Source organism: Myotis daubentonii, chromosome 5, assembly GCF_963259705.1.
Source record: "Myotis daubentonii chromosome 5, mMyoDau2.1, whole genome shotgun sequence".
NCBI classification, from domain to species: domain Eukaryota; kingdom Metazoa; phylum Chordata; class Mammalia; order Chiroptera; family Vespertilionidae; genus Myotis; species Myotis daubentonii.
Window position 1 is genome coordinate 61,862,480 of NC_081844.1, and position 24,879 is coordinate 61,887,358.

Consider the following 24,879-nt stretch of genomic DNA (forward strand, 5'->3'; position numbering starts at 1 on the left):
TCCCTCAAAGCCAAACGTCTAAGGACCCCATACACACCAACTTCACTCTAGCCCGGCCTTAAGGATTTCACTTTCTCCATAGTGAGTCCAAGCTTGTTATTATGGGCCTGAAAACACCCTCCTTCCTCACAGAGGTGGTGCTTGTGCTAGAGGTGAGCAGTGATTCACTGTGGGGCATTCTTTTTCCCCCTCCAGCAGGTGCACCTGCTCGCATAGCCTCTTTGCTTGCCTAAACAAAGTAATTATGTTTACAGCAACAGCCAGAATATGGTCGCTACTGGTTCTGTGTGACAGCTCTTTTTCCCCTTTCCTTTTCTTCTTTTTCTTTTTCTTTTAAATAATGTTCATGTAACCTCAAAAGAGGGAATCCGGGAAATGCAGTGTCTCATAATTGGTCCAAACACTTCAGACCAAACCCAATGGCAGAGTCGCCCCCACAGCGGAAGGAGTTGGAAGGAGTTTATGGCAGGAGGGGCTGTGCCTGCTTAACTGGCCTGATTCACACCCAGCCCAGAACACAACACGGTGATCACTGTAAGGACTGTCTGCGGAGGGGACAGAGAGAGAGGAGACAGTATGGAAGGGAACCACTTAGCGACACAAAGTTCATCATCATGTTCTTTGATGGCCATTTCCCCAAGGGGAATGAAACAGCTTTCATTGATGCCAAAGGGAAATCCAGGGGACCCTGATCTCAATGGCAGGGGGCAGGGTCTCATAGCCTGCAAAAGGGAATGAGATAGAAAAGCCCTTCCTCCTCCACATGGAGAAAAAAATTGTCATTCAATTGGGGTGGGATTTACACATACAGGCGAAAGGACAAGAGAAAACAAGAATCAATAGATGGGCCCTGGCTGGTTTGGCTCAGTGGATAGAGCGTCGACCTGCAGACTGAAGGGTCCCGGGTTTGATTCCAGTCAAGGGCATATGGCCAGGTTGCGGGCTTGATCCCCAGTGGGGGGCATGCAGGAGACAGCCGATCAATGATTCTCTCTCATCTTTGATGTTTCTCTTTCTCCCTCTCCCTTCCTCTCTGAGATCAGTAAAAATATATTTTAAAAAAAAGAATCAATAGCTGGGGAAATGGGTTAAACTGGATTTTCAGTGCTGCTAAAACTGTGAGACCGGATTTTATTATTCATCATCCTCTCTGCATCATTATGCAGCTGTAGACATCATGTTTTGTGAGGTGTTTAAAGAACACTTTCTAAACGTTTGCTTCCCTTTGGTGAATTAGGAAGGAGAAGAGTTTGATCGACCCCCTGTTGTACTTCCAATTTGTTAGGATTGTTAAGAGATAGAATATCTTGTCCTTTTGTTCCTCTGATGTATTTCCTCACCCAGCTTTTGTTAAAACATGGGAAGGGACAGTGCTCTACTGAGAATTGCACAAATAGGAAGAGTTGAGATTGACTTTGCCTTACAGATGTTTACTAAACTGGGGGTGCATTGCACTAAATTCCAGAGTCTTCCCCTATTCTTTTGTTTATTTATTTAGTCAAGTGACTTCTATTTTTCTTTCCATTTGGGGGTAGGGGGTTGCAATACAATTATAAGGATATAGTCTTCATATTTGATGGTTAACAAAAAATATGCTAGAAATATTAGTTAATGATCAGCATGATCACCCTATGAGTCATTTCAGCACTTTTTTTGTCCTTAGTTCCTCCTGTGATTTTTTTAAAATTTTGAGTTACTTGCATTCAACCTTAGAAAGTTCATTCTAAAGAGTAGAATACAGAGTAATAACATCTAAAAATAAGATGCAGCCCTAGCCGGTTTGGCTCAGTGAATAGGGCATTGGCCTGCAGACTGAACAGTCCTGGGTTTGATTCCAGTAAAGGGCACATACCCCAGTTGCAGGCTCCTTGCCAGCCCCGGCCCTGGTCAGGGCGTGTGCAGGAGGCAACCAATCGATGTGTTTCTCTCACATCAGTGTTTCTCTCTGTCTCTCCCTCTCTCTTCCACTCTCTCTAAAAATCAATGGAAAAATATTCTCAGGTGAGAATTTAAATATATACATATATATATATATATGTGTGTATATATATATATATATAGAGAGAGAGAGAGAGAGAGAGAGAGAGAGAGAGAGAGCTAATATGCTAATTAGACTGAACAGCAGAACGACCATCCAGACAACTTTCTGGGCAAAGCCAGGGCTGTGAGGGCCGGCCGAGGCCCGAAGCCGTTGCATGAATTTCATGCATCAGGCCTCTAGTAAATAAATAAAAACAAGATGCAGTAGTAGTATTGATAAGATTAACGGTAGTTTACAATTAAGGAGGGCCAAGACTTATGATTTAAGCTTTGTGAGCATTATTTATCCCCTCTCCTTCTCTCTCTCTCCCTCTGTCTCTCTCTCTCTCTCTCTGTAACACACACACACACACACACTCACACACACTCACTTACACACACACTCACACTTGTTCACTTGTAAACTCCATACCTATAAGATAAAATTTCACCAATGGGGGTCTGAGTCTTGGAGACGTGCCTAAGATCAAACAGCCAGAAAATGAATCCAGGAGTGACCTCTCAATGGCCTTGACATTTTAGTTCCCAGGGAGCCACTGAAGGGCTGTAGCACTGCCTTGAAGGAGGGACCTTGTCTTATTCAAATTCATACCCAGCTCCTAGCACAGAGCAGACTGGAACAAGGGGGTGACGTAACTCATACTTTATTTTAAAAAGATAAATCTGGCAAGGAAGAGTGGGCTGAAGAGAGCAGGGAAAGACTGGTGGCATGGAGACCAGTTTGGATGTTAGTAGAATAATACAGAAAAAAAGGTCATGAGATTGTGAAAGAGGGAACAGCACTGAGAAGAGCAAAGAAATGAATGTGAAAGATTTTTAGGAAGAGTGGGTCCATGGGACTGGGTGACCTGACCATGTGCAGGCAGGGAGGAGTGCCGGGGCCTTTGATAAATACCCACTAATGCAGCAAGTATTTCTTCTCTGTGTGCCAGGAACTATTCTCAGTGCTGGGATATAGCAGTCAATCAGGCAAAGGGGGTTTTGCTCTCATGGAGGTAATCTCATTGGGGGATGCATCAGTCAGGATGCCTAAACATTATATCCCACTATATATTTTCAAGGAGTTGGCTTACGTGATTGTAGGGGCTGGCAAGTCTGAAATCTGCAGCGCAGGCCGACAGGCTGAAAACTGAGCAGCCATTAATTATGCCTCCTTGAGCCAGAATGTCTTCTCTTAAAAAGGGTTTGCTCTTAAAACTTTTCAACAGATTAGAACAGGCCCACCTAGATTGTTTTGGATAATCTCCTTTATTTAAAGTCAACTGATTATACATACTAATCATAGTTACAGAATATCTTAGATTAGTGTTTGGTTGAATAGCCTGGCCCAGTTGACACAGAGCACTAACCCTAACCATCACAGAAGCTGTAAGACCAGTGCATGGAAAGAAATCACTCAGGGTGCTAGGGAGGAAGTACTCACTTCGGTGAACTGGATACTCAGGGAAGGCTTCTCCATGTGAGTATTAGATCTTCATCTTACAGATGAGGCAGATGAGACTTGGAGATATCAAGTGACTTCTTTGAGCTACAACAGCTAATGAGGGGGCCTGCCCTCATTCCCACTCCAGTCTGTGTTCAGGAGACACAGCAGAGCCTGCCTCCCAGGGTGGTCAAAGGGGCCAGAATGTTTGACTCGGTTCCCAGGAGGAACACCAGGTGGTGAGCAAAGTCAGATTAGGAACTTGTTTCCTGAAGGTAGAGCCTGAACGTGGGGAGAGAGGTATATCTTGGGGAGAGGGGTGGTTGTGCAGGCAGGACTCTATCCAGCCTCAGCCCCTCCCTCACTGTGCTGGGACCACCTCTTCCAGTGCCCAGCTCAGGGCTTTTGTCCAGCCAGTGGTTCTGCTTAAATGTCCTCCTTCCTCTCCCCTCCAGTCTTAGCTTTGGCACCTCATCGGGAAACTCTCCTTGTTATAAATCCTTCCCCACTCCTGTTCTTCTAATGTGGTACTTAGCACTGGTGTCATTAAGCAGTTTATTTTATATTAGTATTTTATTAATGTCTGTCTCTCCTGTTATATTCCCTAAGGCAGTGATGGCGAACCTTTTGAGCTTGGCGTGTCAGCATTTTGAAAAACCCTAACTTAACTCTGGTGCCGTGTCACATATAGAATTTTTTTTATATTTGAAACCATAGTAAAACAAAGATTTATATTTTTGACATTTATTTTATATATTTAAATGCCATTTAACAAAGAAAAATCAACCAAAAAATGAGTTCGCGTGTCACCTCTGACATACGTGTCATAGGTTCGCCATCACTGCCCTAAGGGAAGGGGCCAAATCTCTGTCATGCCGACTCCCAGTGATGAGCACAGTTCTTGGCAGACACTACTTGTTGGACGAAGGTGTGGGTGAGAGAATGAATGAATGAGACACATGCCTCCCAAGCAGCGAATCTGCAGGGCATTCTAAACAGTAACCTGCAAACACAAGGACACATCCAAGTTGTCACTCTCCTTTTTGCTAATCACCAATCTGAAGACATCCTCTATACAGCTAATCCCATCCTTGGCACATGGCTACTTCCCAAGTTCAGTTTAAAAGGCAGCCCCTTCCTGCACAATTCTCTAATTTGAGGCAGGGAGGACGTTTTAAGCCCTTGGCCTAAAGCCATACAACACAAAGAGCATTGTGAGAACTGTTAGAATGAGAGATGAGAAGGGAGAGCGGGAGTACTCCAGGGTTAGGGCACCCCTGAGGAGAGAGGGTCAGGCATGGAGGCACTGTCCTAAGGAAGCCCTCACCCTTAAGACAGACAGTTCTCTCTCTTCTTGCCCTAGGCAGGCACTTCTGACGGCTTCTGCCCGTGATCTGGATCTTGTGAGTGAGAAAGCAAGCTCTGACTCCAACAGTGTCTGACAGAGTGACTCTGAGAGCCAAGTGGAGAGGCAGTTCAGTCGGGCGCCCTCCCACATCTACCAAATGCCCCCTCAGCCTGCCCCCAGATGAAAGCTCAGAGAACCTGGCGCCCAGGGATGGAGTGGAGTTGAGCACAGATGTCAGCTGTCCAAACAGGAAAGGTTACCGCCCCTTTCACTCTGGCTTCTGACTTGACAACCGGCAGCCTTAACGACTAAAAAGGTCATTTGTGTTGTTAAATGCTTCCAGGATCTCCTCTGCCCTTTATGTCAGACCCCCAAATATTAATGGAAAGGAGCCCGACCGTGGGAAAAGAAATTCTGGAATTCTGCAAACGTAGTATCTATCAGGTGACCCTGAAAGGCCTGTTCAAGTTTCTCCCCTTGTGTTCTTTCTAGTAAACATGCTTCCTATTAAGAAAGAGAAGCTTCTCTCTGTTTCTACGCTTTCTGAAACTTGGAGACCTGTAGGACACTCCTGGGATCCAGACAGAGTTTGACTGCACCGCCGTAGGGGATGACAGGACGCACATTGGTCCAGGTGTTAGGAGACGGAGGTTCGAGTCCTGGCTCTGCCACTGAGCAGCTGAGTGACTTTGGAGAAGCATCTGGGCCCTACTGGACTAGGGAGTCTCTGCAGTTGCCGCCGCTCTAAGCTGTATGGTTCTCATTGCAGGCATCTTTTCCACAAGTCCTGTGTTGACCCCTGGCTCCTAGACCATCGCACCTGCCCCATGTGCAAGATGAACATTCTTAAAGCCCTAGGGATCCCGGTAAGCACAGCACAGCCTAAGCCTCGTCGTGTCTGTCTTTCTGCGTTACCCCCGGAGCAGGGAGAACACCTCACGCCTGGCTTTCCTCTGTCCCCTCAACCCCATAGCCTGGGCGTCGTCCGATGAGGCCCAAAGGGAATGCCCATGTCTGAAAACACTTGGCCTTCTCCCCGTGTCCATTGTCTGTGTCTGCGAGTCCAGGTGCTGCTTGTGCCGCTTCTCCTCCAGGCTGCAGTGAGTAGATGCAGGCGGGACACCAGCAGAGGCCCCATGAGCCAGTTGTGCATTGATTTCCTCTTGTGTTGTGGCCCCTGCACTGTCATCACAGAGGTCTGCAGGCCACATTGTCTGATCGTGCCCCAGTCCCCTAGCGTTCAGAGGAAACGAGCTCTTCCCCACACTGGGCGGGGAGAACAGCTGCTGGGACCCTGGCTCAGAGCCGCTGCTGAACTCAGATCTGTGGAGACCTTGAGCGAGCAGGACACCAGAGCCAGAACCACTTCATTCTAGTGTGACCCTCCAGCTGGTGCCTCCATTATAGGCTGTATAAAATCAAATCTCTCTGCCAGTGCGAAGAGAATCCCACCAGCTGGCTGGCTTGACACTCCAGGGAAAGACTTTCCCAGGCCCATGGCAAGTGAAGCCCACGGACTGGCGGTTGGTGAGACAGCAGCTGCCATGTGAGGGCAGGAAGCCAGCCAGGCCACCCAATCCGAGGGCTGCACAGAGCGATGTCAGAAAAACACAGGCACTGGCTAGAAGGAGCTAGACAAGCAGGATGCAGAAACCGGCCTCCCCCTCCCCTGCACGGTACTGCAACCTCCCTGTTGTCACTTCTCACTAATGGCAGAGAACAAAGAGAATGTTAATGGTCCCAAGATGTCACTGGAGGAGGAAGGAGCAGGTCAGATATCAAAGGTTTTCTTTAATGCCGACGGGCTCATTATTCTAGGACTATCAGAGGGACTCTGCTGGAGAGGGCACACCTGAGGCCTTAGGGGGCTGTGCATTGGCTGAAGTTTCTCCCCTGGACCAGCTGCCTCTGTGCCAGCTGAGTGCCGGTTTTCACGGTTGTTGCACCAGAAACAAATCAGCTGGTGTGACTGTATCTTTGAATTAGATTTTGAAAGGCAATGCATTAAATTCTCAGACCAGGGTTGTAAATGCATAATGTAGTCAAGGTGAAAATCAATTACTCTGAACATGAAACATTAGTTAACACCCAGCATCTCTACCAGATGCTGGTGACTTAGAAATTCATCTCAATGCTTGCACTTTTCACAACTCCTGGCCGTAACTGGATCTTACAAGGGAGGGGGGAATGTATGTGTATGTGTGCTTGCATGTGTGTACGTGTGTCTTGGTCTCTGACACCTTTAGAATACGTACTCACAATTAGAGAGCGTCACATCACCTGGCCTCGCTCCTATTGCTCAGGGTACTTTCAAAGCTCCTAAGGGTCGATTCCAATACTCCTTCAGAACCACGAAGCCAAATTTTGTACTAAATAACTTTGACTCCAGACTTTTCCTGGGGAGGTTCAACTTCTCCAGAAGCTACTTGTAAATGAGTTGAGAATACAGCTATTCATTGTTTTTAAAAGAGAAGTATTGGGTGGCCATTTGGCTTATTAACAAAACGTTTAGCATTGTGACTTTTAGCAGGTGGGCCTTCTGGCCAGGGTTTATACGCAGGTAGGATTTTACTTAGCATGCTTGGCTCCTGGAAAAATGAACATTGGTAGCATCTTTTGGGTTTTGCCAAGGATTCTTAAAGGCCAGGCGAACAGGAACGTGACACCCATCCGAGCTCGCCCCAGAGAACAGAACATCCTCCATGAGGAAGGCACATGGCTTACGCTACTTCTCAGCAGCACCAAGGCGTATGACTCCCCCCTCGCCCTGCCCCCGTGCCTCCCTGAGACTTCTCTGTTTTTGTCCTGGTGGTTGATACTGAAGTCTGGATCTGGGGGAAATTTTGGTTGTGGTTTCCACTCTATCCTCCATCACTGAGTAGCACCATGCCTAAATTATGCCAAAGAGATGAAATTTTTACTCCATTCTTAGAACTTTCCATGTCATTGGCCAAACTCATAACCTTCTTCAGTCCACAGGCTGACGCTCTATCCACTGAGCTAAACCAGGTAGGGCCTCATAACCTTCTTAGTTAGAAAACACTTCCTATAGCTAACTGAAAATCCTTTTTATACAACTTATGGAATTGCTTTACGATCTTCCTAAACTCCTATACTCCATTTCCTCTCAATCAAGGAAAATTAAAAAGCGCCTGTCACTCTGGTAATTGGTGCTTGTTGGTCCTCCATCTCTGTATCCCTTACGTATGCTAATTGTTCAGTAAGTGTCTGTGGCACATAGCCCTTCTGAGTCTGAAGGCTGCCAGTCACAGAATCATAGTTTATGAAATTCACCCTGATCCCTCTTTGATCAATGTCCACTCACCAACAACTTGGTTGTAATCCTGATCAACTAGCTAGTCCAAATACAGGTGGCAGGATTTGGGGGGGGGGGGGGTTTGGTTCTGTTGTTTTAACTGAGTATCCTTGTGGCTGCCTGTGCTTAAGCAAGCAAATACAGACAGTCCTTGGGTTATGTCAGACTTGATGTATGTCGTTTCGTGGTTACGTCGCCATCTCCCATTTATTTATAAAAAAAAAAAAGTTTCGTCATTTTGACGTATGTACATATGTGCTTTATGTTTCTTATTATTTATTTACCACAAGTAAAGGTCAGGAATTATTATTTTTCTTTTAATTTTTTTTTAATGTTTCACTTCATTTCTGCTGTGCATGTGCTCCATGTGAGTGACGTAGGTGCTTATGTAGGGGGGTTCCAACTTACGGCGAAAATCGCATTACGTCGCGCCATAGACGTAACCCGAGGACCTACTGTAAATATAAGTTGAAAGCTAAGAGCTGGAAACATTTTCATTTTGTAAGTGGATTTCTCTAAAATGAACTAAAGAATAAAAGCACAGCTCAGGGCTCATGAAATTCCCATTACGATGGGCATAGTTTTTCATTATATTTTACCAGGAGAAACAGAATACTGAACTGAAAGGTAAGGGGGGGGGGTCCTTTATTGTCAGAAGTGTTTTCATCTCTTTATCTACATTATGGTGCTTCAGCCTCCTTTCTGTTCAGTCAGGTCTACGTGTCCTGTAAGATGAGAGAACGCAGGTTTCAGTGAATACGCCTATAATGTACCATATAAACTGGGCTTTTCATATCCCAGCACCTTCTCCCATCACTCTTATCCAGGTGTGAATAGGATGACTGCTTGATGGCAAAGACAGTGTAGCTGGTATATTCACGAATCCCTGACTCTTTGGCAGTTGGTTGTCTTGAGGAGTTTCCCCATGCTAACCTGAATTTGAATACCTATACCTTGTTCATTTTCAGATGATATTTGACATCTTTTACTAAACATTACGATGATAATTCCTCTTAGACGATTATAAATTGGGTTTCTTTTCAAAACCTGCTATTTGATGAACCATTTAGAGCAGATATAATCTATGTGAGAGTTAGTAAGGCTGATGTATTCAATATTATATCTAACCCAAATTATTTGTGCCTGCTAACACTCAGTCTCCGTGAGCTAATTCCGTCCTTCTCTTTCCTCTCCTTCCTCTATTAAAGATGTAACACTGTTCTTACTAGTCCACAAAGTAAAGGCAAACACCCTGCATCAAAATTGATAAAATATGTTTTTAAATAAAGAAAAGAAATAAAGGAGCAATATCGACAAGCAAACACAACATTTTGAAAAACATGTCAGTTGTTATCACATATATGATTGCATTCAGATGCTTATGGCACACTATCCTCACTGGGAAACCTTTTCCTCCCCGATACCCCACACAATGGGTTTTGCTTAGAAGCATCTTTACATGGTATTAGGGAGGGGAAGAAATTATTTTTCCTCCTACCTTTCTAGGTTCTCCTGCTGGGGCTCTGTAAATGAGACTCATAAAAGATTAACAAGAGAAAATCAAGCCAACATTTATTAACACATGCACCACACCTACACATGGGAATGCTGAGTGATGAGTAACTCAAAAAGGTGCTTAGAAATTGAGCTTATATAGCATCTTCAAAAAAAGAGCAATGAAATTTTAGAGAAGCAACAAGACAAAGGAAAAGAACTTCAGGTTTCTAGAACAGCAGATTGTGAGGAGGTAAATATCTTGGGGAAACTAAGGGCAGATAAGGTCATGTTCGTAAGGTTTGTTTGTGCAGATCCATTTCAGAGTCAATTCCCAATCACTGGTGATAAGAATGTTCTAACCTTCCTGATACAGAGGGGGCACACATTTACAAATGTATGTCCTGCTTTTATGCACATAGAGGAAGGACAGAGAGCATATCTTTATGTCCTTCTCAATTATTTGAGTTCAAAATAATCCTTATGCCAACATATGGAGGGGTGGCATTTTCTGCTACCCTTCAATAGTGTACCTTACCTTTGAACAGAACTTGTCAGTTTTTAAAATATTTTTTCAAATCCTCTCTTAATGTAGGGCAGATTCTAATGTTCCCAAGTTTTCAGAGCAGTAAACTGAGACTCAGATAAAATTTTCAAATCAACATTTTCTGACCACTTACTAATTGTCAGGCACTAGATGATTCACGAGCAATATAATGTAGTTGAGTTACTTTAAAAGGCTTGTGTCTCACTTATATGTGGAATCCACAAAACTGAACTCATAGAAACAGAGAACAGACAGGTGGTTGCCAGAGGCAGGTGGTGGAGGGTGGACAAAATGTGTGAAGGTGGTTAAAAGGTACAAACATCCAATTATAAGATAAATAAGTTCTGAGGGTGTACAACATGGTGACTTTAGTTAACAATACTGTTTTGTATATTTGAAAGTTGCTAAGACAGTAGCTCTTAAAAGTTCTCATCACAAGAAAAAATGTAACTAGGTGAGGTGATGGATGTTAATGAAACTGATTGTGGTGCTCATTTGGCAATATATACATATACCAAATCATTATGTGTTCACCTTAAATTAATACAATATTACAATGCAGTATTACATGTTAACTATATCTTAATAAAACTGGAATTTTAAGAAGGCAGACTAGTAGAGTGAGAAAGTGCAGTGACCCATAACAGCGTGGGAGAAGTAAGAATAAGGTGTTATAGTACTGAGGATGGCTACCTGGGAGGGAACACTACTTAGAAAAGTTGATATTTGGGCTTGGAATTGAGGGGTGATTAGGAGTTCCCCAGGTGGGTTAGTTTGAGATCTTGGGATGGGAAGGGGGAGCTGGATGATTGGGGCAGATGTCACCCTGAGCGGAGGAACAGCATTAGCTCAAGCTCTGAGATAGGGAATATATGGTGTTCGGTGTGTTTCCAAAGGCTGGAGGTGAGACCAGAAGAGTAGGCTAGCCGAGGCTATAGGGTGCCTGTGTTGCCACACTAAGATTGTAATTAATTCTTTAGGAGAAAAGAATCATATCTGTGTTTTATTTTTGTTTTTTTAAATGTATTTTATTGATTTTTTTACAGAAAGGAAGGGAGAGGGATAGAGAGTTAGAAACATCAATGAGAGAGAAACATCGATCAGCTGCCTCCTGCACACCCCCTACTGGAGATCTTGTCTGCAACCAAGGTACATGCCCTTGACAGGAATCAAACCTGGGACCTTTCAGTCCACAGGCCAATGCTCTATCCACTGAGCCAAACCGGTTAGGGCCATATCTGTGTTTTTTAAAAAGAGTGCTCTGTTGAGAAAGTGGAGAATGAGATGTACTGGGAGGAAACTATAGGGAGATTAGGAGACCAGTAATCGGATGAGAAATGTTCATAGCATAATTGCTCATGATCAGTGTCTCAATCAGTGAGTTTGGCAGTTCAGTCATTCAGTGAATTGACTTTCAACAACTTGAGTTTCAATGACTTGATTCACTTCCAACAGAGACAAAGAAGCAAAAAAAGAGAGAGAGAATACAGAAAAAAAGGGAAAGAGCTAAATTTGAGGGTTTTGTGGAGTGATGGAGATTTCCAGCTGCTGGAAACACAGGTTGGTGGTCAGAAGACTGGTTTAATAGCAGAAACCTAGGACAAGAGTCCAGCACTTTGAGTTTTTTGCTTTTTGCTCCCAGTGAGTCATGAGCTATAAATTTTCTCTTTTAATGAACTTTTAACACAACATAATCATTGTCAACCCAGAATTCCCACCTGCACACCTTGTTCTTTATCCATTAGGGGTGCAAAACCACTTAATTATCATCATTCAAGACAATATTGATGTTCAGAACAGAGAAAAAGTAATAATAATTAATAGCTATCTTAGTATTTCTCAAGCCCATCTTTCTCCAACACCACCTTTCTTATGAGTTTGGGTGAATGTATAGCAATTGAAAGTCATTTTAAAAGCTGCTTGTGAAAGAGATATAAATATATTCAATATCACTTTAAACAGCAGAAGTAAAACCAACGAGTAAAACTTGCCACGTTCCCCAATAGTGGAATAGTCTAGCAAAGCTGAGCAATACAGGCTGCCTTGCAAAGCAGAGAGCTCCCGTTTCTATGTTGTACAAGTGGATACTGGAGGAAGAGTCCTGCAATGATGGGTAGTTACACTCCACGGTCTTACCCTAGTGTCATGATTCTAAGATTTTCATTTAGCTCAATTGCATGTTAAATAAATAGGGCTTTTTTTCAATAGCAGGTTTTTGGATTATGTCTAACAACAAAAAATAGCCTCACCTTGTAGTGTGTGTGTATGTGTGTGTGTGTGTGTGTCTCTCTCTCTCTGTGTGTGTGTGTGTGTGTGTGTGTGTGTGTGTGTTGAATAATTCACAATTCTATATCCCCCTCTCATGTCATCAGTATTTGCAAAGAATGCATGGATCTTTTGTAATTATAGTGCTACTCCTGGGATTAAAACCTTGTATGTAGATCAAAATGGAATCTTTGGAAAGGAAATTTTGGAAAATGTTTTTCTGTTCATTACATGTGGACATTTTTAAAATAAAATGGTTCAGGAAGAAAGCAGTAAAGAACTTGGTTTTCCATCAGGACAAAATATCTAGGCTGCAGACATTTTGCCTCTAACTTGATGACACACACTGAGAACAGATTCTTTTCTGCTCCTGTCAGCCCAATGCCGACTGCATGGACGACTTGCCCACCGACTACGAGGGATCTCTGGGAGGCCCACCAACCAACCAGATCACAGGTGCAAGCGACACGACTGTAAATGAAAGTTCAGTCACTTTGGACCCTGCTGTTCGGACTGTGGGAGCCTTGCAGGTGGTCCAGGATACAGACCCCACCCCGCAGGAGGGAGAAGTTATCTTTTCTACTAACAGTAAGTTCTGTGCTCAGTAGTGCCGTATTCAAGAGGGCTGTTGCCTTGTAGGAGCTGGAAAAAAAACATTCCCTCAGGAAGACCAAAAAAATTGCCAGGTTAAACAATTATACCTGATAGGCCTTTAGAAGCCCGGCTCTTGCAGATCCAGCAGGGCAGACAGCACACCTGGCTCTGTCCTGCCTGCCCGCACACTGATGCCAGCTCTGCAGCAGGTAGGGCGGTGGGTCTGGCCTCAAGAATGGAGGGCAGGTGAGAAAAGCAGCTGTTGGGGATGCTCAGTGGGACTGAGATAGGGCACAACCCCCCTCACGCCTGTGCGTGCGTGTATGTGCGTGTGTGTGTGTGTGTGTGTGTGTGTGTGTGTGTGTACTGGTCTGGACTGCACACAGGAAAGTGCTCTCCCTTGCTGCCACAGGACTCAGATGTAAATGACACCCAATTAGAAGGGCATTTTCCCAGTACAACCTAAGCCCCTGTGCATGTGGCATATTAAAATACCGTTGGGGGTTTCTTTCCCAACTCCTGCATAAACTCTTAACTCAATACTGTTCTGTTTGATGATAGTTGTAAAAATATTGAAGATTGAAGCAAAAAATCTGAAGTATTTACTCATCACTTTAATACAGTAGAGATAGCTTCAGGCGTTCTGAGAAAGCCAGCCTGCAGATTTACATAGGTTGAAGGTTAAAAGGGGGGATGGATAGTGTAAGTTTTAAATAAGGTGTATTTCCTCCCTGGATAGAAATAACCAATTCACTATAGAAAGTTTGGAAATATAGAAAAGCAGATTAAAGTATTTTAAGGTATTTCCTTTTAAATGTCCTCTTTTTTACACATTTGCCATGTTTATACAATTTATAAACCATTCATGCTGAAATTCAAAGATATGCACTTTTCTAATGAAGAAGCATAATGGTCTTCATTGTTAAAAGATTGAAAGATGAAGAAAAGAATTTTAAAAATTCAAAAATCACTCAGTACCCCATTACCCAGAAATAATCATTCTTAACATTTTGGTGTATTTCCTGATCATCTGTTATGATCTACTTGAGGCAAAACCATAGGGGCTGACCGTTGAGTGTTGTAATCAAAGGACTCTCACAGGACCTGGAGAGAAAGCAACCTCAAGAGGAACTTGGTGATAAATATCTGTGCATGCAAGGTTTATTCATTTTGGGTAGATAAGTGTTTTAACTTGACTTTGAGAGGCATAAGGACCACAATATTGAAACACTCGCCATTAAACATTTAAAGTCCTTAAAGATAGGTTTTGATCCCTTTGTTTTGAAGGTGTAGAGTGGTGCTGCCTAATGTTAATAATGCAAATGCAGTTATACGTTTTCTATAACCACACTACAAAAATGGGTGAAGTTCATTTTAATTATATTTTTAGCCCAATATATCCAACATATTTTATATTTTTTGGTACTAACTGAGAATCTGGTGAGTATTTTTTATTTACAGCACATCTCAGTTCTACCAGCCATGAATCAAGTGTTCAGGAGCCACGTGTGGCCAGTGGCCCCATAGGGGGGGACTCATTTAGAATCCTAGTAATTCAGGGATGGGAGAACCTTGAAGGTCATTTCATTTATTTTTGCCATGATAAACTTCCAATTTTTACCATGAGAAAATTGTGGCCCAGAGGAGTAAGTGGCTGATTCACATCAAAGAATAAGCTCTCTTTTCACAGCACGAGATTATCCTATACATTTCCAGTCATTGGGCATCTTCAGCTACCATCAGGTACATCCATCAGTGGCCTCTGTGCAGTATACAGGGAGGACTGATAGAATGTTGCTAGCAGCTCAACAACCTTGAACACATGAGCCTTTTTTGAGCCCATGAGAAGAACCAAGTCCAATATGCATTATTGTCCTTGCAGTGAAATGATTTTTTAAATATTCAGAAGAAAATGTGTCCTCTAGTAGATTCCTTATTTTGAAAAGTGACTACATGCTTCATACATCTCAGTAAATCCCAGGTGGCAAATGAAGAGGCATAACATGTGGGTTTAAAAAAAATCACAAATGAAATTGAAAATTATGATCAGTATCCATATAATTTATAATCTGTAAACTGTTTTTGCCCAACATAGACTCCAAGTGTTCAGGTCATAGCAGGCGTTCAGTAGATGTTGATTGAATGACCTGAGGTGAAAGTGTTCAGTCTAAGCTTGAAACATGGAGCCCCTATTCACACAGAAGGAAAAATGACAGGTAATTTCAAAGGAAGGTATTGGTAGAGATGCAGAGATATCAATCTTATAGTATAGAAACTGAATTTTTTCACGAAATATTTTTCCTAGACCATTTATTTATGATTGCTTTGATTTATGGGGATTTAACAAAATAGTTCAAATATAATAATTCTGATTAAATGTTAATGGTTTGTACTATTAACCAAATGACTGTAGATTCCTTAAGGGGAAAATTCTCTGCTCTCTACAGGTTTGTAAATTGATTGCCTTATGCCCTAACTCAAATAAATAAACAATCACAGATGCATGAATAAGTGGGTGAAAAAATTCAAGTTCTCATCAACATTATTGTAACCAACTCTCTAATACTATCCAAAAAAAATTTGGATGGAAAAATAAATGTAGTTGTGATTCAGTATTGCTACATGTCACAGACCATTGGGGGTTGGACCTGATTTTTCTTCACATTATCTTTTCCCACCTCACATCTCTACAGACCCAAGAAATTACTAGAAAGTAAGGAAATAACAGTAGCTAATAAATATATAACACCAACTATGCAACAGGCACCCTTTAAAACCACTTATGAAATTAGCTCACAACAACTCTATGGGAAATATTATTTTTAGCATTTTACTGATGCAATAACAAAGGCACAGAGAGATTGAAGTGACTGGCCCACGGTCATAGTGGCAGGGAGAGCTGGAATTCAGAGAAGCCTCTGGCCAGAACCCCATGCTAACTACTCGATGCTCAAAGGTGCCCTAGGGGAGAAAATGGACACAGATGGTCACTCCCTTCTCATTTTATTTATTCTTTTCCTCCATTTTTCTAAACCTCTTAAAGCTCAATAATGTGTGTAGCTCCTACTTGAATCCTCATTCATCCCTCCCTCTGTTCATCCTTTCCTGGCAAAGACTCTTCATGGGTCAGTCAGATGCAGGTAAAAGTCATCTCAGCACTTGGAGGCAGGGAGGGGGGTCTAACAGATTGCCTTTAGAGGAAGATGGGGAAATCTGGTGCTAAAGGATCATCTTTAGCTCCCAGGAAAAAGAAACAAGAAAAAGCATTGACACAGCAAAGGAAATCCCGACTTGTTGCAAGTCTGACATTTGAGAGAAAGACATTCTTTACGCATATCTTTAATGTTTCTGACATTCCACTCTGTATAATCTCACGTGGCAGTGCCAGCTCACAGTGTTTCTCCGGCGCCTTGGTGAGTGCAAGTGGCCATTTGTACGAATGTCCTGAGCTCACTCACCACTGTCTACCTGCCTGTCTGATGGCACCAAAGCTGACGTTCCCCTCCGATTCCCCAAGCCCAGGCTGCAGCTGTAGGACTTGCTTCAGGAGGGGAAAGTCCCGTAGCCTCAAAGGAAAACACAGCTGAACAAACAGCCCTGGGTGTTGGGAGATTCCAGGGAGGAGCTAGAAAAAGACACGAAGAGGAAGACTACCAACCCCTTCCCAAGACACTCAGTGTGCTCCACGTCTTCTCAGGGGGCCGGAAGCCTTCCCTTTGTCTCTCAAGGAAGTTGTGGGTGCCACCATCCATGTCCTGTACTGAATCTACACAACCATCTAATCGTGCCTCTAGATCGTTACCCATTCGCCCTTCCTTCACCTCAAACTAGAAGGACCCCCCTGTCAGCCCATGGGTGGAGAGTGGAGGGCGGAGGGAGCTGGGGCAGAAAGAGACTTGGGGATGACAGAATCAGGATGCTGTAAATCTGCCCCAATACTCTGAGGAGCACATGGCATAATGTGTAAAATCTGGTCTTCTAGTTTTACGGAAGGAAGCAGTACACGTGAGTTACTGCTAACACTCAGCCTGTTTAAATGAAATGTGATATGGGATTCCTCTGAGAAACTTCCTTTGCTAACCTCCTATCAACTCTGATCCTTGGGGGCGAAAAGTGTATCTAATATGTTGGGCAAATGTCATTTGTGATGTAGTCAGATACCTCTTTGTTGGCTGCACGGCCACAACTGTGTTGAGTGGCTGTAATATTCCCCAGCCCCTGGGTGAAAATTCCAGCAAAAATTTTCTGCTCACTCTTAGGTAATGGACAGTTCTAAGAGACCCTTTAGATCTCAAACTCAGACAAAAGAATTATTTTTCCTGCAGGGCCCTTTCCCTTGTAACAATTCCCATGGCTCCAGACAGAAGGGTCTCTATTGCTTACCCAGGAGGCCTCTTGCAACCCCTGGGCATCCAGCAGTCTGCTTGCAGCCTCTGTCTGCTGAAGTGCCGGACCCATCAGGAGGTCCTTAGGGAGAGGCCCAAGTGGAGCCCAGTCCTGCTCGCTGTCCCACGTGGCCTGCTCTAGGGCACTCACACATCACCTGCCCCGACAGCCCTCTCCAGTACAGCGCCATTCCCTGGCCCCTAGCGCCACCTGGCCATCACCTCCTCTCCCAGATGCCAGGCAGGAAAGAGACCTGAGTCCATGTCTGCCTGCTTTAGCTTTTCTAAGACCGAGTCAGTTCTCCCTGAGCCCCACCTACAGGGGACATAGTTCAGCATCCCCGGGGTTCCCACACTGGGTGTGGGCTGGGAAGGAGCCCTTCCCACCCCTCTGGCTAGAGCAGTGGATTCAGCAGGACAATTCTCTCTCCACGATCTCTTTACCAATTCCTCACCTTCCCCCCGCCCCCCGCCCCCCGCCCCCCGCCTTTTTATTGTCTCAAAATGGGTGATGGGGTCAAGAATCACAGACCTGCTTCCCTTCAGATCCCTTGTGCATTGGGCAGTGGGCAGGCAGCAAAGGTGGGAGGTTGGAGAGGCTGCCTCCTTTGCTGTCCACATCTCTTCAGTAGAAATAGAGGCAGGAAGCATCCCTTGAGTGTGCAAAAGGGTGAGTTCCTGAATGTCTTAATAATCTTCACCAGAAGACAGTCAGCTACTAAACCACCATCCCTTTGCAGAGAACCTGGAGATGGGTCAGCCTTTTTTTGGGGGGGGGGGGGGGGCAGGGAGGTTCATACTCTTCAAAATGCACTCACGAGGACAGAAGTAATTATCTCAGCACAGCTGAAACTAAAGCCCAGAAAAAGAGTCATTAACGACTGTCACTGCAGTCACCAGGAGTCCATGCCGATTTTGAAAAGACTCCCAAAGGCTGCATCAGAGTCTCTGGAACGAGCCACTCTCTCTCATTTGAGGGACTGACTATAGGCCTCTCTGGGGATTCTTCATTGCTAAAGACACTGTCTCTTAAATCGGGCCAGAAATGCCATCCACTCTTGCCTTTCTAAAGTTCTGTGTTTATTGTTTAAGGAACAATTCACGAAGCCTTCAGAACATCTATGTTCAAAACTTGTCAGTGCCCTGGCTCGCTCTGACCGCAGCCTGAATGTGAAAATAAAAGAAAGCGTGTGTCTCCAGGACTCTTCCAGGAAACTCCATCCTGAGCCTCTGAGTCCAGACAACTGAGAGGAAAGGGGAGGGTTGGTGATGTTCCTGCATCACATTTCTGCTTCAAAGGCGCAGCTACACTTTGCTGCATTTGCAAAGCAGCAATTTCCAGGTTTTATGTGACTGTTAAATATACTGTTGCATCCAGAAATAAACACACCTCAAGAAAGCATTCCACTGTTTACAAGGGAGAACAAGAGTGAGTAGCCACATTAGCTTTTTTGACTGAAATGGCAAAAAAGCTGAAATGGCGAAGTGGCTACTCCTGACCGGGGAAAATATGCTGGCTGGATCCAGCTATGAGAATGGTCTCCCTTGGTGCCCATAAAACTCACATTAGCCCCGACAAGATTGACTGCTGTGATCTGTGAGCATATTCCATTGTGTCAGCCAACAGAATCGGCCAACCCTTCAAGATTGCAGGCCCCACTGTCATCTCCCCTTCAGGAAATAGCTAAGCCATGGTGGATGACTTTACAAAATGAAGCATTTGCAGATTGTGACGCTGCTCCCCATGTCTCATAATGTGCCAGGTCCCCGAAGCAACATCACCTCCTTCTTTCTGGGCCCTCCAGCTCAAATGACAGCTCCCACAGAGGGACAGCTGTTCTGAAGAGCAAAGATCGTTGCAATAAGCACATGCCTTGATCATCAAGTGACCCAGATGGCAACTCTCCAATCGACAAGCCACTGGGTTTTCCATAATAACATTCCTCCTGGATTAAAAACACTTGTCAGTCCAAGAAAGCCCACAGGGCCAGCCTCCCAGGGTTTTCCTGTCTTATGTGTCTGGTGCCTCTGACAAAGGATTGAGGATCTGCAGACTCTCAGACAGCCTAGGAGAAAGTTCATCCCTTTAGACCACAGATATATCACCACTTGGAACACTCAGCTCGGACATGACACACGCTATCCTCTCGGAAGAAACATGTCTTCCTGAAACGAAGTAACTCAGCCAGCGGACTAAGCTCATCCCTTTCTGGGAGATTGTCTCGTGTTCTGAGTTACTCACTGATAGCACCATCTCCCAAGGCTGTCTTGCTTTGGTACGTGCCGTGGCTCAGCAGCTGTCCTGAGATGAGCTGGGGAAAGGGCTGTTGAGCAGACCTGCATTTTACCAGACCCTGTCACACTGAGCATGGGGCTCAGCAGGGAGGTGGCAGCTAATGGCAGGAATCACAGTTGGCCGGTCAGCACTTTTTCAGTGTTTGAGCAGCATGAAGTGTAAATAACATAAAATTTCTCTTTCTGTTTCAATTCTATAACAAATCATGGGGAGTTTCATTATTCAGAGATTGAGAAAGCAGAAACAGCTGAAATGCCTTTTGGATGACATAAGGATTGGCTCTGAAAATTCAGAGTCTCAGGATTCCGTAAGTCTAAGTATTTCAGAAATGAAATTCAATGTCCCGGGGGATGTGGGGGGGTGTAACTACCAGAACATTACTGGGGCTACTTGAGATAAGATAATATCATGGAAGCACCACTAGCCAGAGGCAGGAAGTTTGGCCCTTAGTCCTGATTTGGCCTCCAATTACCAGTGGGCCCTTGGGCAAATTGATTACCCTGTCTGCACTTTCATTTCTTCACTTGGGTCACTTTTACTAGCAGAAAAAATACCTTTAATTTGTCGATTGATTGTTCTTCCTAAGATCTCAAAGAATAATTCACCCACAGTATCTTGTTCGGCCTGCATAGCATTCTGGTACAGTAGAAACAAACAGTATCTATCCCCAAAGGAAAAACCGAAGCAGAGGAGGTACATCGAGTTTCTGCCCTGGCTCAACTGTCTCTCCAATACTGGACCACATCGTTAAACATGGTCCCTGCAAAGAAATGCCTGAGAAGCTCACTTACTCCAGACTAAGAGCACAGAGTTAAAAATGGAATTAAAAGATGCCCTATGAGGTGATTTAGACTCAAGGGCATCAGGATTGGTCATCTTGGTAAAGGAATCATCTAGAATCGACTGAAGATTTCTGGCAACACAAAGCCGATTGAACCCACAGGCTTATCTCTGCTATCTCACCAAGTCCTGCCAACCTTGTAAAAGGTATAAACCTGCAAGGACCTAAAAAAGAGAAAAGATTACAATAGACAATACAGATGTCAACTCATTTTGGATGGCAAGTGTGTGGTAATTCTCTTCGTGAAATAGGAAAAGCTGAAATCTCAGTGCTTCCTAAGGAGAAACCAGTAAGAAGCAGGTGGTTTTGCCCTCAGAGCATCAGGTCCCCAGGAAGGCTGCAATAAAGAGTGGCGTTCAGAAGATCGTTTGAAAGACTTTGTAGAGCATTTATGCCCCCCAGGTTCCCTCCGCATCCAGAGCCTTCTGCTAGTTGCCCTAGGCCAGTGGTCGGCAAACTGTGGCTCGCGAGCCACATGCAGCTCTTTGGCCCCTTGAGTGTGGCTCTTCCACAAAATACCACGTGCGGGCGCGTACATACAGTGCGATTGAAACTTCGTGGCCCATGCGCAGAAGTCGGTATTTTGTGGAAGAGCCACACTCAAGGGGCCAAAGAGCCGCATGTGGCTCGCGAGCCGCAGTTTGCCAATCACTGGCCTAGGCCCATATTGAGGTCCCTTCCCCAGTTGGCAAGCCCCACCCATGTCCACTTAATCACAGTGCCTCATTTGTAAATAGAAATGGAAAGCAAGGATGGCTAGAGAGTTGAAAAAAAAAAAACACAATCTAAAAGAGAGAACATAATGAATAAAAATAAATTTCAAGGAACCCAAAATAATTCAGAGCACAGAATTCTATAAACCATCATTTGTATCCTTAGAGATATGAGGTAAATAGTGCATCCATGGGAAAGAAACAGATGATGGGAATTTTCAGAGAATGAGGAAGAGGTCTTGGAAATTAAAACATATTGAAGAGTGAAAATTCAAAGATAAAATACTATTTGTCTTGTTAAACTATGCTTGTGGTGTGAAATAAATTTTTTAATGAATCTGATTTTAAATTTAAAAATAAGGAAAAACAGAGTCAATTGACTTGCCATTGAAGAATTAATCCACTAATTCAACACACATTTTGTATTAGCATCTTACACCCCGCCTTCAATATGTGCTTTGTCTCGTCGTGAAAATTATGACCTTGTATGACATACTTGGCTTCAGAAATTGTGTATGATACCAAACTTTTCAGAGTGTTTCCGTGTTGCATGCTACGTTTGTGTTATATTTGCAATGCACTGGTGTATAGATTTATTTTATAAGTTAGTGACTTCAGTTTTTACAGTGAAATTACTTCCTAGTGCTCAAGCCAATGACATACAATTACCCTATATTCTTTCTACGCTATTGCTCTGGATAGTAAAACAATCACCAAGCCATGTTCATTCTTCCTTTAAGCCTCTCTTCATGTGCCATTTCCCTCTGCCACTGCCACCCTTCAAGACCTTATCATCTCTTACCTGGATTTTTGCCATGACTGCCATTTCATTCCCCTGTTTCTAGTCTTGCCATTCCCAGTCTGTCTTGATCCTGCTTCCTCGATAATCATCTATAGAAATCTGATCTTAGTTCACTGTTTTTTTCTCAAAACATTTTTATCACCTATCTCAAGCTGGCTAGTGGAAACAAATCAGTAAGCATTTGGCCTCTGCATCTCTCTTTGTCTTTCCCCCACTTCCACCTGGCACATCACACAGGAGTCTTTCTAAGCCACTGGTTCCAGATACACTGTCCCTGACACATTTCCTTCCACCCACCAAGCTGTACATACCCTTCTGCTGTGTTCTCTGAGACGTCTTCTCTGCTACTGCAAGTAGGATCTGGTGCTCTCCTACAATTATCTCCTTTCAGATAGTTAGCTCTGTTATTATTCCTTGAGAAAGCATGTGTTACCCCACAGAACGTATAGGTCTTCATAGAATTTGAACCCTGGCTTTTCACCTTCATGCTCTAACTGGATGCCATAATCTGTGCTAGTTTATGGCATCCAGTTAGACTCAATAAACAGCTGAGTGAATGAATGAATGAATGAATGAATGAATATGTTGAATTTTAAAGGAAACTAACAGTAGCAATAATTAGAAATGGAAAAGACTACATTGCAACATATGTTTTCATTTTGTGTGCTAATGAAAATAAAATATCTATACATATATACATATAGATAAATTCTTCCAAGGCCCCAGCAGACCAGCCTCCCTAGAGCCAGTTCCTATGGGACGGCACTGTGACCCTCCCTACCCCCATGTCACAGGAACACAGATGCCAAGCTGTGCCCCCACCATGAGGAAGGTGGGAGACTAATGGCTTGTAGGAATGGATTGATGATTTATTTATCACCATTGATATTGGACTACACGGTAGAAACAGGGAATTAAAAGTGGTGGAGAAAGATGAAGCGGCAGAAATAGCAACAAAGCGAAATGTGGTGGGAAAAGGCTCTCACGCCTGACTGTGCATCAATTTCTGCAAATGCCCTGGAAATATCATAAAACCAAGTGCCCAGAAACCACTGCAGCTTAAATGAAGCTCTTCATTTTTGTTTTATACCATTGGTGCTATTTGTAACATTAACCCATATTGAATCAAAATGACCCTACTAAGAGATAATATGGCCTTGGGAAAGCCAGATGACTTGGACATTGAATGGATCTGGGCTCAAATCCTAGCTGGCCACTGAATTAGTAGCCAACTCACTTAACCTCCCTGGGGCCTCAATCCCCCCTTTTTTAAAATTCTCCAAATAAAACCCACCTCACAGTTGAAATGTATCAATGTAGATACAGCTGCTGGCTCAGTGTCTGGCACTCAATAAATCATAAATGTACCCCTGATCCCACTGTGCACATCTCTCCCCCTTGTGAACAGACACATCCCAAGTTCCCATCAGTGCAACTGAAATGTCTTTATATAAAAGTATCTCCGCAGCACCTTTCTCAAATGGATTCCAAAGCCTGGGAGCTCTAGGTTGTATCCTCAACCATTTGTCTGTGGGGATGAAAAATGACATTACCTTGCTTGACTTCGATTATCACAATTACTTTATGTCCTGAGCCAGAACTGCATGCCCGCTTGTCATTATTTATCTTTTTCATTGGTTGATCATTTGAGTACTACTGAGTTATAAGCTGTAGTCTCTTATTACCATGATCTCATATACAATGATGACATCCTTACAACACCATTTACAGAGAAACCTATGCACATCATGAGGCAGCCCATCAGTCAATCAACAGCCCATTAGTGTCCATTCCTAGAAAGTCATAATTATGTCTTCCTCCACACGGCTCTCTATTGGTTGTATTCCAAAGGCAGCCACCCTACTTATAATCTTAATGTTTTGAGCATGAAGACCTCAGACAAATGATCTGTTGAGAAACTAATAATTTCAGATTGTCTAAGTCTTGATGTTCTTTTTGTGTTTATAAGTGTAGCCTTAGAGGACAGTTTAGAGCAAAAATTTTGGAAGTACTCATTGATATAAACCTTCAAGTTTGCAGCAATGGAGCCCCATACCCCACATAGAAAATCCACAAGGAAACATTTTAAATGTGAAGCATCTAACTCAACAGCTTCTTATAGAGTGGTCTTCACTGCACTTCCTTCCCCTCTTTAGCAAAAAAATCTGCAGGGACATTTCTGGAGAAAATAAAATAGATTGTGGTTAAGTGTTTCAGCCCAACTCCCCTCCCCATCTCCATGCAGAACACAGCTGTGGTGATGATCAGTTAGGTCACACTGAACTTGGTCTGGATAAGTCTGAGACTGCCAGGATGAGAGGTAGACTGTCCCTCCTCCTCACTCTGGAGACTTCCTGCGGAGCACACACTAGGACACCGGGTGAGAAGCAAGCCAAGCTCCCTACACATGCATGCACACGTGTGCACACATACCACCAGCGTGAAAAGCTTGGAAGCAGCAGCACCATGGGCCGCGTTCTCTTATGATAACAATTGGCTGCGCCTGAGTCGGACAGCACCCTGGAGACAAGGTGTCCTCTGCCATTTTCCACAGCTTTGCGACCCGAAACTGAGGGACAGCTTCAGGGCAACAGTACTTCTCTCATATGCACTGATGTCTAAGGGACAATCATTGTTGTGAATTGTCCTGCTAGGTCTCATTCAAATAAGACCAATAGTAAAATCATGCAGCACACTGCATGTGTGCTTATTAAGCAACAGCATACACAGTTAATAAGCTCACTAGTAACTAATGTTCACAGCAGGGAGGAACAATTAGTAGATTTATAGACTTAAGCTCCATCGAAATTCTTTT

General features: G+C 43.8%; 1 protein-coding gene across 2 annotated transcripts in view; it reads left to right on the plus strand.

Moving 5' to 3' along the window:
• RNF150 (ring finger protein 150) overlaps positions 1–24,879 on the plus strand; it is a 163,063-nt gene that overhangs the window by 113,926 nt on the left and 24,258 nt on the right. For both annotated transcript variants that reach the window (XM_059697969.1, XM_059697971.1), the window contains exons 5-6: positions 5,581–5,677; positions 12,811–13,021. In XM_059697969.1, the coding sequence (XP_059553952.1) occupies positions 5,581–5,677; positions 12,811–13,021 (308 nt within the window). The remainder of the gene's footprint in view (positions 1–5,580; positions 5,678–12,810; positions 13,022–24,879) is intronic.